Source organism: Carcharodon carcharias, chromosome 22 (genome assembly GCF_017639515.1).
Source record: "Carcharodon carcharias isolate sCarCar2 chromosome 22, sCarCar2.pri, whole genome shotgun sequence".
Classification (NCBI taxonomy): Eukaryota; Metazoa; Chordata; class Chondrichthyes; order Lamniformes; family Lamnidae; genus Carcharodon; species Carcharodon carcharias.
Window position 1 is genome coordinate 41299335 of NC_054488.1, and position 14328 is coordinate 41313662.

At 39.8% G+C, this 14328-nt stretch overlaps 1 protein-coding gene across 2 annotated transcripts in view; it reads right to left on the reverse strand.

Annotated features, from left to right (window-relative positions):
* Positions 1 to 14328, reverse strand: part of LOC121293834 (protein tweety homolog 2-like) — a 141785-nt gene that overhangs the window by 4688 nt on the left and 122769 nt on the right. The window contains exons 11-13 of one of the 2 annotated variants that reach the window (XM_041217212.1): positions 11576 to 11718; positions 8875 to 9075; positions 5536 to 5614 (exon numbers count right to left, since the gene is read on the reverse strand). In XM_041217212.1, coding sequence (XP_041073146.1) covers positions 5536 to 5614; positions 8875 to 9075; positions 11576 to 11718 — 423 coding nt within the window. The remainder of the gene's footprint in view (positions 1 to 5535; positions 5615 to 8874; positions 9076 to 11575; positions 11719 to 14328) is intronic. The other variant, XM_041217213.1, reaches the window with a different exon arrangement.

Below are 14328 nucleotides of genomic sequence, written 5' to 3' on the forward strand. Positions count from 1 at the left end.
TATAGATAATATATAATAAAGAGAAGCAAACTGTTCCATTTGACATGCAATAATATTTTAGGGGATAATATTGGGCCATGGGTGCTTCACATTTTCAGTTGCAATTCTTTTCAAAACCGATCTAATGAGTGCTTATAATCACATGGTGTTTTCCTTGAAAATCTTTTTTTTCCCTTACATCACATGGATTGTTTAAAGTTAATAAGATGGACATGATCTAGGCAATAAACTTCCACTTCCCTCACCATCTCCAAAAATGGGCATGTTGTTCCTAACTTACTAATGCTTTCTATAATGCTTATAATCAAGTCAGAAAAGCTAATTGCAGAATTGTCTTTCAAGTCAAAGTTCTTTAAAGTGTAATGTTTCTGAAAATGTATTGAGTTATTTTTAGTTGAAGCAACTCTTTGGTTATAGTGTTCATAACTGACTGAATGTCAATATCATACTTAACTGAATACTAAAATGATGATTGTGAAACAAGCTAAAGATTCATCAAATAATCTGAAAAGGAATAGAGCTCTCACCTAGTATTGCTCAAAGGCAAGTTACAGGTGTGGGAATGGAATGAAACAATCAGCCATAAAACTGCAAGGCAATGGGGTACAGCAGTGTGACAGTGTGTTGGAACAAGGAGGAGGTGCAGTAACACAGGAGGTCCAAATTAATACAATGATGAAGCAAGGTTTGATATTCCGCTACCTAACAGCTGAAAGCAGTAAATTCCAAGGCCTGAGGCAGGTGTAGTGTTCCTGAAACCTAAGCCAGATTGAAGGTTTTCTTTGGGTTGTGTGTGGCAGTATGATTTCTGTATTACCTTCAATGTGTTTGCACCATTATTGTTTATATGTACTACAAACATGCTTTCCTGCCTTTATTTCAGCTTCACGCCAGTTCTTTTCACCTCTTGTATACAGCTAGATTATATATTTTGCCAACTTTATCCCAGATAGATTTTTTTCCCCTGGGAGGCTTGTATGACTTTGGAACTCTGCTTCAGAAGGTGGTGGAAGCAAGGTCATCGGATATTTTTAAGGCAGAATTAGATAGATTCTTGTTAGGCAAGGGAATCAAATGTTATTGGAGGTAGATGGAAATGTGAAACTCAAAACACAAACAGATCAGCCATGACCTTATTGAATGGCTGAGCAAGCTTTAGAGGCCTGATTGGCCAACTTCTGCTCCTATTTTGTAAGTTTGTATCTAAAATTCATCCTTCGCAGAAAATATAAGACACTTTACAATAGTTGTGGGACTTCAAATGCTAAGCTCTGTTTAAGAATCTGAAACAAAATAATATATTATGTTCTGAAATAGTGCTTATGTGCGTCTGCTATGACTCAGAACAGTACACTTCTGGTTTTGAAAACAATTGACCAAAAATGGTTAAGATTACCCATCTTGAATTATAGTGACCCTCATTTTTCATAGTAATTTGACCAATCTTGGTTCAGGAGAATCAGATTTTTTCTGTCTCAAAGCAATTGGGACTAGCCCTATACAACCCCTTGCTCTGCTGCTGAATAAATGCCCAGAACCTGCATTACTCTCTTCATTTTGATCTACAGTAACTTATAAACAACCTCTTTGAGAATGTCAATGCATAAGGGTTTGGCACTAATGGAGAAGGCAGAAAATAAGGAAAGCAACCAAAAGGCAAGCAAGAAAAAAAAAGAAATTCTCATATAGCGCTCAAAGTATTTCACAGCCAATTAAGTACATCTGAAGTGTAGCCCCTGTCAAAATGTGCGAAATACAGTAGAAAATTTGTACACAGCAAGTTTTCACACAGCAATTAAATAAATGACCAGATGATTTTTTTTTTAATGATGTTGGTTGAGACATAAATATTGGCCATGACACCAGTAGAACCATCCCCCCATTCTAATTTGAATAGTGCCTTAAGATCACCCAAGAGGGACCAGATGGGACCTTTGCTTAACATCTCATCCAAACAATGGTAGCTCAGACCATGCAGCACTCAAGCAGTGCAGAATTGAAGCATTAAATGAGGTTAGGTGCTCAGGTTTCTGGAGGGGTGCATGCACCCATGGCTTTTTGATTCAGAGACAAACATGCTCCTGTTGAGTCAAGATTAACACTTCAGACTTGATTGTGCATCTAAAATATTGAAGTGTGACTGAAATAGGCCATTTTGCTGGTTAAAAAATGGGAATATCCTGGAGTTACTGCAACAGCATTGGCCCTCACTGAGCTTGTACATAAGGAATTAACCAGAAGAAAAATAGAAAAGACAACTAAGAGGATAACTAAAAGCCAAAACCATCCTTATCTCCCCTGAAACTCGGAAAAAAACAGCAGGACCTAATTGTAATGTTAAGAATTTAGATAACCTTTCCAAACTTGGGAAAAGGAGAAAAATTAACTGTTGCACAATCTTTATCTTACTTATCAACGTGTGGCAAGGACATCGAATCATTAAAAATAAAATGATTCCTAGAATCAAAACAAGGTTTGACAAGTTTTTGGTGTATCTGAATGAGGAATTAAAATAAAAAACTCTAATGATCCGAAGCCACCTACAAATTTGCATGCTGAATTCAAACGTTTTTCCTTCTCCTTATTAAAGAGGTACAAAACAATAAATCCAACAAATAACTAAACAGTGGAGCTAAAATGCACAGAACATTGGTTTGAAGAATATCAAATGACAACTGGATGGCAATAAAACAAAATGTGACATAACATACTCAAATTCACAAATGTTGAAAACTTACTGTTTTAAATCACTCATATTTCAGCTCCAAAACTCAGTCAAAAAAACAAAAGATGAAATATTGGTTTTACAACCAGTGTTAAAACAATGTAGCCAGTAACAGAATGCAGCTTTAATTTGAATGCACGGAATATTCCTCAATCTTATGGGGAAAGAATTTCAAAACATCTTTAACTTAGCTTGAGGAAAATTCTGTTGTTAGAAACAAAACTAAAAAGACACTTTTCTCAATTCAACAAAGCAGAGTTTTGTACAGAAAAGAATGTCTGGGAAACAATGCAAATGTATAAGCAACTGCACAATAAGTTCACAGTATGGATCCAATTTAGAGCTGACAATGATGCTGCTGAAATTCAGGGACACAATAAAGAACTGGATTCAAATCCACACTTATAATATTTTGCTCTTTGTCCTGGGGTTTAAAAAGGTATTTACCAAACTCGAGGCTGATGTGAAACAAAAACGGGAAATGCTGGAAAAACCCAACAGGACTAGCAGCATCTGTGGAGCGGAAAACAGAGTTAATGTTTTAAGTCCGTATGACTCTTCAGTCACATAGACTCGAAACATTAACTCTGTTTTTCTCTCCACAGATGCTGCCAGACACGCTGAGTTTTTCCAGCATTTCCCATTTTTATTTTAGATTTCCAGCACCTGCTTTTAGTCAAGGTTAATGTGACTTTATTACAATGGGAACTAGGTAGATTCTCAGCCGAGTGGATCCGACCAAAATGCAACCGTGCACCCTAATCCAGTCTATATGCTTTATATTGACATACAGAAGTATGCATTTAGGCTTTAAGGATGTATTTTCTCCCTCTAACATGCAATATTCACCAAAAGCGAGTAAAGTTTAGCAATCAACTGGTTTCTAGGCCCGTGACAATGTTGTTCTACAGCTAATCATTAAAGGAAATGCATACCACAAGTGGATATACTGCATTCCAATATATCTTTCTTCCATCAGTGGACATATCTTGATTTCATTTCCATCTTGCCTAGTTAAGAACAGAACATCGTTGCTTTATAGAATTATACAGCACAGAGGGCAGCCACTTAGTGTGGCATACCCGTGCTGGCTCCCCAAAAGAGCTACCGATTAGTCCCACTTCTTACATTTGGATTGTTCTGGAACTACACACTGGTGTGGCCATGTGTGAAAGTTGGGCATTCAATTCTTTTCTACAACTCTTCTTCATACACCACTACCATTTCCCACCCTCACCAGCCAAAGATCAGTATATGGAAAAGCTATCTTAGAAAGACTGGGTAACACAACATGGATAGGTGAAACGAGCCAACACATTTTACTTCGGATTAGGAAGTAGTTTACTAATACGAACATTTAGATTTATTTTGTTATAACCTTTTTGAGTAAGCCTTGAAATTAAACTCAAACCCTTCAAAGTAATTGGCTCCATAACTGCAAGAAGCACCAATGACAAATATTGACAATGCATCAACACAACAGTGCCATTTACTGGCAGAAATGTTGTACTACATGGGAAAGAATTCCTTTGTTGGAAAAACATTTATGAACTTTCACTTTGAAATTATTTAATTTTGTTGTGCGATGTGTTGTCGAACAAATCTACAAAGACAAACGACTTAAAAGTCAACAGTCAAGCATTTAACATGTAGTATTTAAATGCGAAAGTTAATTCCAAAGTAAAATATGTCATTACAAGAAATAATTTCATTGTCATGCATGTGATCTTGTGCTTTTAAAGCAAAACCCTGAATAACAATTGGTAGATGTGCTTTGCCACAAAATATATTTCAAAATGGCGTCGCTTTCTCCACTTAAGTGTCTTTTTAATTCTCTCCAATGAGAGTCAACTGATGTATATAAGGATTACCACCATTATTTTTGCTAAAAATGCCCATGTTTACGAAATCTTGCCATTACATACACAGCCATAGGGATAAAACTGCAAGCCAGCAAATACAAGAAATGCAGAAGTATCATTTTCAGGAAAAGGGAGAGGGATTTTTCCTTATCCTTAGTCCTATTTTGAAGGCAGCAATTTACCCTGGAGTTATGGCCCTATGAGGTTCAGACAACTTCTGGCACCTCATCTGAGTGGCAAATCTTTATGCTTGAGCCTATACAGCGAGCATCAGTGAACTATTCAACCATCAGACAGTCCAATATCTAGTTATGTACACTTTTAGGATGGGAAACTTGGAAAGATGGCCCCTCCCCAGTTAAGGAGTTGGTTCAATGATTGTACACCACCCCCTATCTACCTTGATATAGACTGACTGCTTAGGTGATCACAGCTAGGAATTTTGAGATCAGTTTTCTTCAGAACTGACCTTATATGAACAGGGATTAGAGGGCCTCGTCTGAGGGGTGCAGAGTATGATTAGGCCATTATCTGATTCTTCTCCTGCTTCCTTCAAGAGGTGAGTCAGACATGCTGCACAATGGTACATTCCACCTGACTATATTGTCACCTCACCCTGCCCCCATACGCCGAACAAATCTACCAGCAAGTGTATGCATTGTTCATTTCACTACTGCTACTTTTCAGAACAGCCTACGGATGAATTAGCTCACTGTTTGGTATTTTTGTGGTCAAGCAGATCATACACAAATCAGACTTTCACGGTTCAATTATGTACTTGAAATCATGTACAGTACAAAAATGGTATATTGTTACGAGGTACACGTTTGCTGGATATTATCTCAAAGAATACAACCAGCTCAAAAGAGCCTGTCATCTGAACCAAGGAGGAAAAGAGAGTAAGAGAACTGGTCATAAAAATGATTCGGTCCCAGATCCCCAACGTACCGAAGGTGGAGGTGAATTTCTTCCAATCAGCGGAACATTCTCGTAGCGAGGATTTCCACCGAAAAGCACAGTGTTATTCCTGTTTGGGAGAATGGAAATTAATAGTGCAGCCATTAATTTCCACGGTAAAAGTAAAAATAACCAGAGTCATACTATAATTTATGGTTCCTGGAATAATCACTCCTTCATTGAACTGTTTTCAGAATTGTTAGACATAATCCGCTGCAATACACACGGGCCAGTAGAAAAGGTAACGGTCCGAACTTTAGACATTATTGTTATCATCAATCAATGAGATTGATTTTCATCTCAATCTTTATTAAGATTAAGAATCTCAATTCTTTTCAGACAGTTAATCTCCAATATAAGATCATTGACACAGTCTCACACAGCAACACTGCAGTGTTTATAAGGGGCAGAATTTTGTGCTCCCATTGGCAGCAGGCGTGTTTGTTGGCGTGAGGGCCAAAATTCGGTTTTAAGCCGTCCTGAAACCAGTTTGCAATTGTTTGCTCCATCCACCCGTCAATGGCGGGCTACGAATCTTACGGCCGCAAACAGGAAACAAATCTCCATATTTTAGCATCTCGTTATAAGCCCTGCTCGCCGGAATCATCCCCCTCACGCTGGATCATCCTGGCAATCACGCTGACGTGTTTCAGGACTGTACACACGTGACGTGCACCTGGTGAGCTGCACTTCGCTTGGGACTTCGAGGTTTGTTTGCTTACCTTGCTTTGGGCAGCACTTGTGGTCATCAAGTCCTAGCTCTGTAGCCGTTGAAAAGCTACCCACCGCTTTGCGACTGGACTGGTAGGTAGAGACCTGCCTGTGAGCCGTGCAAGGCTTCACAGACAGCACATCATCACTTTTTAAGGGGGGCTCACGGGCAGGTCTCTACCTACCAGACCAGTCGCAAAGTGGTGGGTGGCTTTTCAATGGCTACAGAGCTAGGACTTGCTTGGAGAAGGGGCAAGAGGTAGCCTCAGGCAAGGGAAGAAGCTTAAGGGCAAGGGCTGTATTGGGGAAGGAGGGATAACCCACTGTGTGTGCGGGGACACACGTTGATTGGTACAAGTGGTCTCAAGATGGTGAGGGCTGAGGAGGCAGTCTCCAGAGGAGATGAGGCCAGATGGTGATGTGAGGGTGTGTGTGAGAGTGAGTGGTGTTATGCCTTGAGCTGGCAGTGAGTGAGATGCCAGTGAATTTGTGATGGCCTTGTGAGTGAGAGAATTTAGTTTAGAGTGATGAGATGGTTGCCTTACCCTGGCACAGATGAGATCATTCACCCTCTTTCAACACTGGACGGCCAACCTTTTCTGTGCAGCCTTGGCACCGACCACTACTGCCACCGCCTCCCAAGCCAGAGTGGTGAGATTGCTGGACCTCCTGCAGCCAGAGCGGTGGGTGAAGGATATCACAGTGGGCCTCCAAAAGGCATTCCGGTGATGGCTCACAACTTTTCTTGGCTTTCAGGGCCATGTCTTCACTGCAGCAGTGCTGGTCTGCAAGCATTGAGAACTGTGTGCACAGCTACAGTTTAGATATGGCGCCTGGAGTGAGTAAACAATGAGGTAACAGCATAATGGGCGATTCAGAGGCCGCCACCCAGCAAGTTAGCGTGATACCTGTGGCTGCATAATTAATAAGGCGGAAAGCAGATGATACGGCATGAAAACTCGCCATTGTAGTTGGCGGGGCAAAATGTCGTTTTTCACACCCGCTACTGCACTTAAGTACTAATCTGGGACGATTCCACCCAATGTGTTTATAATGATCAGGTAAACTGGGTCCCTTGTTTTGCTGGTGCAAAACCTTTTTAATTGAACAATACATACCTTCACAAAAGCATCAGAAGCCTACTTCTGCTTCAGTAGACAGCAGTTTCAGTTTGGTTTGACAGCTGCTTTATTATTTATTTTCATCTGTTTCAATCCTTGTCCACATTGAATATTGAAATAAACTTGTTACTAAAATTACAACTTGTAACATAACTTACGGTGGCTGGGAAATCTTCCCATTTATGACAAAATGTGGAAAAGAAAAGCTCATGGTGTGAGGGCAACATATTGTCATTGATAGAATATTGGCTGGCTAATGGTAAGCAGAGAGTATGCATAAATGGGTCATTTTCTGGTTGGCAGTACGTAATGAGTGGTGTGCCACAGGGATCAGTGCTCGGGCCTCAACACTTTACAATTTATATAAACGATTTGGATGAGGAATGGTTGCTAAATTTTCCGATGATGCAAAGATGGGTAGGAAAGTAAGTTGTGAAGAGGACATAAAGAGGCTACAAAAGGATATAGATAGGTTAGGTGAGTGGGCAAAGATCTGGCAAATGGAGTATAAAGTGGGAAAATGTGAAATTGTCCATTTTGGCAGGAAGATTAAAAAAGCATATTATCCAAATGGTGGGAGATTTCAGAGCTCAGATGCAGAGGGATTTGCGTGTCCTAGTGCATGAATCACAAAAGGTTAAAATGCAGGTACAGCAAATAATTAGGAACGCAAATAGAATGCTATTGTTTATTGTGAGCAGAATTGAATACAAGAGTAGGGAGGTTATGCTTCAGTTATACAGGGCAGTGGTGAGACCACATCTGGAGTATTGTGTACAGTATCGGTCACCTTATTTATGGAATGACATAAATGCTTTGAGAAACAGATCAGAGAAGGTTTACTTGACTAATAACCGAACTGGACGGGTTGTCTTATGGCAGTGCTGCTGCCTCACAGCTCCAGGGACACAGGTTTAATCCTGACCTCGGGTATCTGCCTGTGTGGAGTTTGCACGTTTTCCTAGTGCCCATGTGGGTTTCCACCGGGTGCTCTGGTTTCCTCCCATCGTCCAAAGACGTGATGGTTAGGTGGATTGGCTATAGTAAATTGTCCTTGTGTGTGTGCGTGCGCGCGTGTGCCCTGTGATGAACTGGCATCCACAAGGGTGGCCCATTTAGTACAGGGATGAGCAGAAATTTTCTCTCTCAGAGGATCATGAATCTTTGGACCTCTTCCTAAAAAGGCAGAATCTTTGAATATTTTTAAGGCAGAGATAGATAAATTCTTGATGGGGGGGTGGGGGGGGGGGGGTGAAAGGCTATTAGGGGTAGGGAGGAATGTGGAAATGAGGTTAAAATCAGATCAGCCATGATCTTAATGAATGATGGAGCAGGCTCGATGGGCTGAGTGGACTACTCCTGCTCCTATTTCGTATGTTCGTAAAACACTGCATATTACAGTATTAGCACAGAGTCTGAATGTGTATTTAGACCAGGGGAAAGAGTTGGAGCTTAGGATAAGGGATGCAGCCGGATTTTCTTCTGTCACTGTACTTACATATATTCAGGTGCAGGTGCTGCGGTGGCTGTTTGAGTGGTGGTCGTATTTGCAGGTGGCTGGAGGCTGGCCTGACTGCCCAAACTACTGTTGAAACTACAAAAACTGCGTAGCTGGCCTCGGGTTGGGTTATGGGCTGCTATGCGACGAGCCTGAGGATTAAATGGATCTGCCTCATCCATATCATCATAATCCCGATCTCTGAAACACAAAAGGAGCTCAGTTAGACCAGCAGCAGTTAAAGAACAACATACTGAACCTGTGCAGCCATGGCCCATTAAAAAGCATAGATTTTCTTGCCGCACCTAATTCCTGCACATAAAACCACAATAGCTCATTTTGCTTAAGTTTCGTTCCTTGTATGAAATGAATTAAAATTCAGGTGCTATTGTCACCTGCTTCTTACATAGCAATATAAAACCAAGAACAATTTAACAGATTTGTCTAACATGTTACCAGTATAATTAAGCTGGAGTATGATAACTGGAGGTACTTACCACACAAGGCTGACCACAATCCGCTCAGTATTTAGTTCAGAGGATGGGTGGAGATACTTACTGTGTAACGCTGACTGTAACCCGCTCGTGACTTAGGCTGACTAGATAACCCACAACCTATCTCAGACTGCTTACTGTGGTTTTACTAAATGCTATGTGCAGTATTGGGTTCCACATCATCAGGGAGGATGGTGAGGTTTTAGAGAGGGTGCAATGCATATTCACTAAGATGCTGATTACAAATTTAACAAAAAATGAATTGAAAAAATAGATCTTTTCCATTAAGCACCACAAATTTTGCAGTGATATGACGCAAGTGTTGAAAATTATGGAAGGATGGGGTGGATTGAAGAAGCAGGTTTTTCAGGGGTCAGGGCTAGAGCTATAATCTCAAGGTTATATGAAAGAGATGTAGGACAGAAAGCAAGCAAATTTTCTTTACTGAGAACTTTGAGGCTGTGGAATTCACTCCATGGATAGTGGTTAACAGAAATTATATCATCCTTGAAAATTAGATTGGATAGACGGATGAAGGAAGAGAGCTTGAAGAGATATAATAGAACAATGATAGATAAATATGATTAGAACTATTTGCCCGTGTTGAGGGTAACACCAGCACAGACTGTTTGGGCCAAATGACCTATTTTTATGATGTGATTATGCATTTCAATGCCTATTCAAGTACTTGGTGATCAAGTTTGCTTACATTATAAAATCAATTGAGGAAGAACTTGTGCCAGTTAACATGATTTTAAATAAACTGCACCCCTCTCTTCTAGCTTAAACCCCTCACTAGATTTTATTTTCTGAAATACTTTCAATCTATTTATAAATCAAAAACAACTAAATGACCAAATGACTTAGATTCATTAAACATGATGGTGAAGGTCAAGTGGTTAATATCACTACAATTTTAATGCTGTATTATGGTTCATAACACTCCTAGCTAGTTGGTCTATCTGGTGTTATCTAACATAATGTATACTTTTTAATATACACTATTGGCATGCTTTCTTCATTTGTGTGCTGAATCATCAGTTTTAATGCTTACATTGTGCAATCCATAGACCACTAGAACTATATTTTGTATGGTGAGGTACAAGGACGTACTTTATAAATCTGAAGAATTTAGATATTCACTTGCATTTCCATAGCCTCCAGGGCTATGGGTCAAGTGCTGGAAAATGGGATTAGCATAGTCAGATCTTTGTTGACCAGCACAGACACAATGGGCTGAATGGCCTCCTTCTGTGCTGTAAACATCCATGAATCCATGAGTCTGAATATACTCCATATCGCTCGAGGTTTACACCAATCCCTTGTCACTCAGTATTGTATTATTCACTAGATATAAAATGCTGTACTATCACTTCACGTGAACACACATTTGTTCAGTAAACAGTCATAAAAATATCAACCAGATTTGTTACCTTATGATCAGCCAATCACATGTGACTTCCACAGTGCTTACGACTATTCCAACAGATACGTGAATCAGATTAGATCATTTGGGTAGAAGCATTCTTTGCAACAAGATACTTTGTCCAATCATATGTGAACATTGCAGAATGTATTGCGAGTAAGAATACAACAATTTGTTCATGCAAACTGCATATGTATTGCAATACCTCAATCAGTAGCATCCTCTATTAAATTTTGGCATACATAGTTATGGCTCGCTCACTATTGGAAAAGCACATAAAAAAGTATTTTTATACAGAATTGATTAGAAACTACAAAATGAAAACAGACAGGATGGCCCAACGACATCACGTGGGTGTTTATTCTTCAGGCAAGCAGCAGTCTTGATCCCATGTGGCCATTCAGTTCGCATTATCCCTTCGTTCTCTTCTTCAACCACCTACCTAGCTATTCTTAAACGTTGACGTGGTCTCTGCTTTAGTCATTAACTCAGTGAGATAGGTAGGCCATTCTGCAGCCTCACAACCTGCTGAGTAAAAAGGTTTTCACCCGCTCTCTATCCTAAATCTTTTACATTCAACCTTATATCCATTTTCCCTTGTTCTAGATCCCTCAATCATCTAAAAGTGTGCTTCTACTGAGTCTGACACCACTCATTCATAATTTCAAATACTTATATCAACTCAAGCTTTAAATTTCTTCTCTTCTTTATAATAAGTTTCTCTGTATTGTGATGACAATCTCCAAAATCAGTATATGAGACATGATGCTCTGGCACTTACCTGATTGCCAAGTGATTACAGGCACGAGATATTGCACAGATCAGGGCACAGAATGCAGCTGCAGCCAGGATAGAAAACAGTGAAAGGTACAGTAACCCCTCAACCCCATCGTAACACACACCAATCAGGGCATCCAGATAGTCCTATAGACAAGCAAAGAGAGAAGTAAGTTAGGAGATGAAACATTGTACAGTGTTTGATGAACCAATCAACTTACGACAACTTGGTAGTGCAATGTTACTGGACCAGAGATATATAAATTCCTAACCCTAGTTATGGTGTTATCTATATTATATAACGTACAAAGGTCAATTTTAACTGAAGTCGATGGCAAGGAAAAAAAATTGGGCCACGTGTAAAATAGGCAGCCCACCCAATGCTGCCCATTTCCTATTGGGTGGGTGGGTGGGAACAATTAAAATCCGATCCACAATGATTTATTCTACTGTTACAGTGCAGCTATTGTAATTACTATCTCCCTTTAAAACCACAAGGTGCAAATGCTAAAGAAAAATAATGGGGGTGGGGGACAGTTGGAAGGGAGTAACAAAGCAACAGAGGAGGAATCAGGATGGGATGGGTTGGGTGAGTTTGTGTGTTTTTTTTAAAGCAGACCCCTCCGTGACATTGCCCAGGATCACACAGGAGGACAGCAAGCAAGTGCATCAGAAACAGACATCATGAACTCAGATCCCTTGCTACCAGTTCCATCCCTCTCTTGGCCCCAGTCTCAAGCTAAGTGGTGTAGCTGTGGCATTCTGAGTTTATTCTCAGATTTAATATCCTTTCTGCCATAATGATCTTTTGTCTCCTCATTTAAATATTGCTCACCTTGGTAACATTGCTCACCTCTGGCCCTACTCCAGACTTTTTCCAACTGAAACTCTCATACATTTGTCTGTCATCTCTAGACTGAACTATTGTAATGTCAACCCTCCTTTCTGCAACTCTGCATGAACTCCAATTTGTCCAAAATTTTGTCCCTTTGAGTTTCTTTTTATTTATTTGTTCACAAGATGTGGCATAGCTGGCTAGGCCAGCATTTATTGCCCATCCCCACTTGTCCTTGAGAATGTGGCCTTTTGCTCTACGGGAGGTTTCTGTCCTCTCTGAGCTCTCTGATCATCTATAACCCTCAGCCTTTGTTGACCTACTTTTGTCTCCCTGTCCTGCAGTGCTTTAGACCTCATCCTTATTTTATATTCCTCATGAGGTCACCTGTTCCTATCCTTGCAACCTCCTCCAGCCCCAGGCCACTGTCTCAACTATCTCCTTCCTCTAACTAGCTAATTCTTCACACACCTTGGTAGCATAATCTTCAGCAGATCCTGCACTCTAGAAACATTTTCCTTAGTCTCAAACTCCTTCTGTTCTTTTAAAAACCATCTCAAAACTCACCCCTCTGGTCAAGCAGCTAAACTCTCCCTCCTGATGGCATCATTTTTTCCCTGTGGTCACTTGTGAAGTGCCTAGGAAAGTTTTTTTTGAAACACTATATAAATTATTGCTACAAGTTGAAATAGTTTTTACAAACAAGTCGCTATTTTTCACTTTTTAAAAATGTTTTTTTCACCTGTGTAGCCAGCTGGCTAAATAGAAAATATGGTGTAAGATTTTTAAAAAAGAAGTATTTGCAGCAATTTGATAGCAAACGGTTCACCTTGACCTTGCTCAGAAATCTGCATATGAACAAATTACAATTAATAAATTTGTACATCAACCAGCTGCAAAAGTTTAATGAAAATGTGTGATGCTCAAAATCTAAGGAACACAGTCAATGCACACAATATGTATACTATACATAGTATATGTATAGTACACACATATATATAAGATATATATAAATGTATAGGTGTGTAAAATATATACATAGATGTATATGATGTAATTATGTATAGATGTAGATACTAGTGGATCTCCCCAGCATTGTTCATGATTAAATTGGATGATATGCTGCTTTATAAGAACAGAAACGTTGTATCATGCAATTCATAAAAGTAGCATTCTGCTCAAGTCGAACTCTGTTCCTTTAAGAACCGCAAAGTATAATTGTTGTGAAGTAAAAACAAGCTCAGGTTAATCAGACTTTTTATTCGGTGAGAGGACTTTGTAGTTTGAAGTGTGTTGTCCAATGTCAGGCCACATCATACAATCATAGAATGGTTACAGCACAGAAGATAGTCATTCAGCCTGTCGCATCTATGCTGGCCTTTTGAAGGAACAATTCACCTAATGCCACTCTCCTGCCTTTTCCCCCTTAGCCCTACAAACCTTTCCTTTTCAGATGTTGATTCAATTCCCTTTTGAAAGCCTCAAATGACCCTGCCTCCACCACACTCTCAGACAGTGCATTCCAGCTCCTAATCATTACTAATTTTGCCAATTATCTTAAATCTGTGCTCTCTGGTTTTTGATCCTTCCACCAGTGGAAACAGCTTCTCCCTATCTACTCTGTCCAGATTGATGATTTTGAATACCTCCAACAGATCTCCTCTCAACCTTTTCTTCTTCAAGCTAAATTTCTCCAATCACAACTGAAACTTTCTCTCATGAATCTTTTCTGCACCCTCTCCAATGTCTTCACATCCTTCCTAAAATATGGCACCCAGAACTGGGCACAATACTCCAGTTGAGGTCAAACCAGTGTTTTATACAGATTTAACATAACTTCCTTTCTTTTGTACTCTTTGCCCCTATTAATAAAGCTCAGGATACTGTATGCTTTATTAACTGCTCTCTCAACCTGTCTTGCC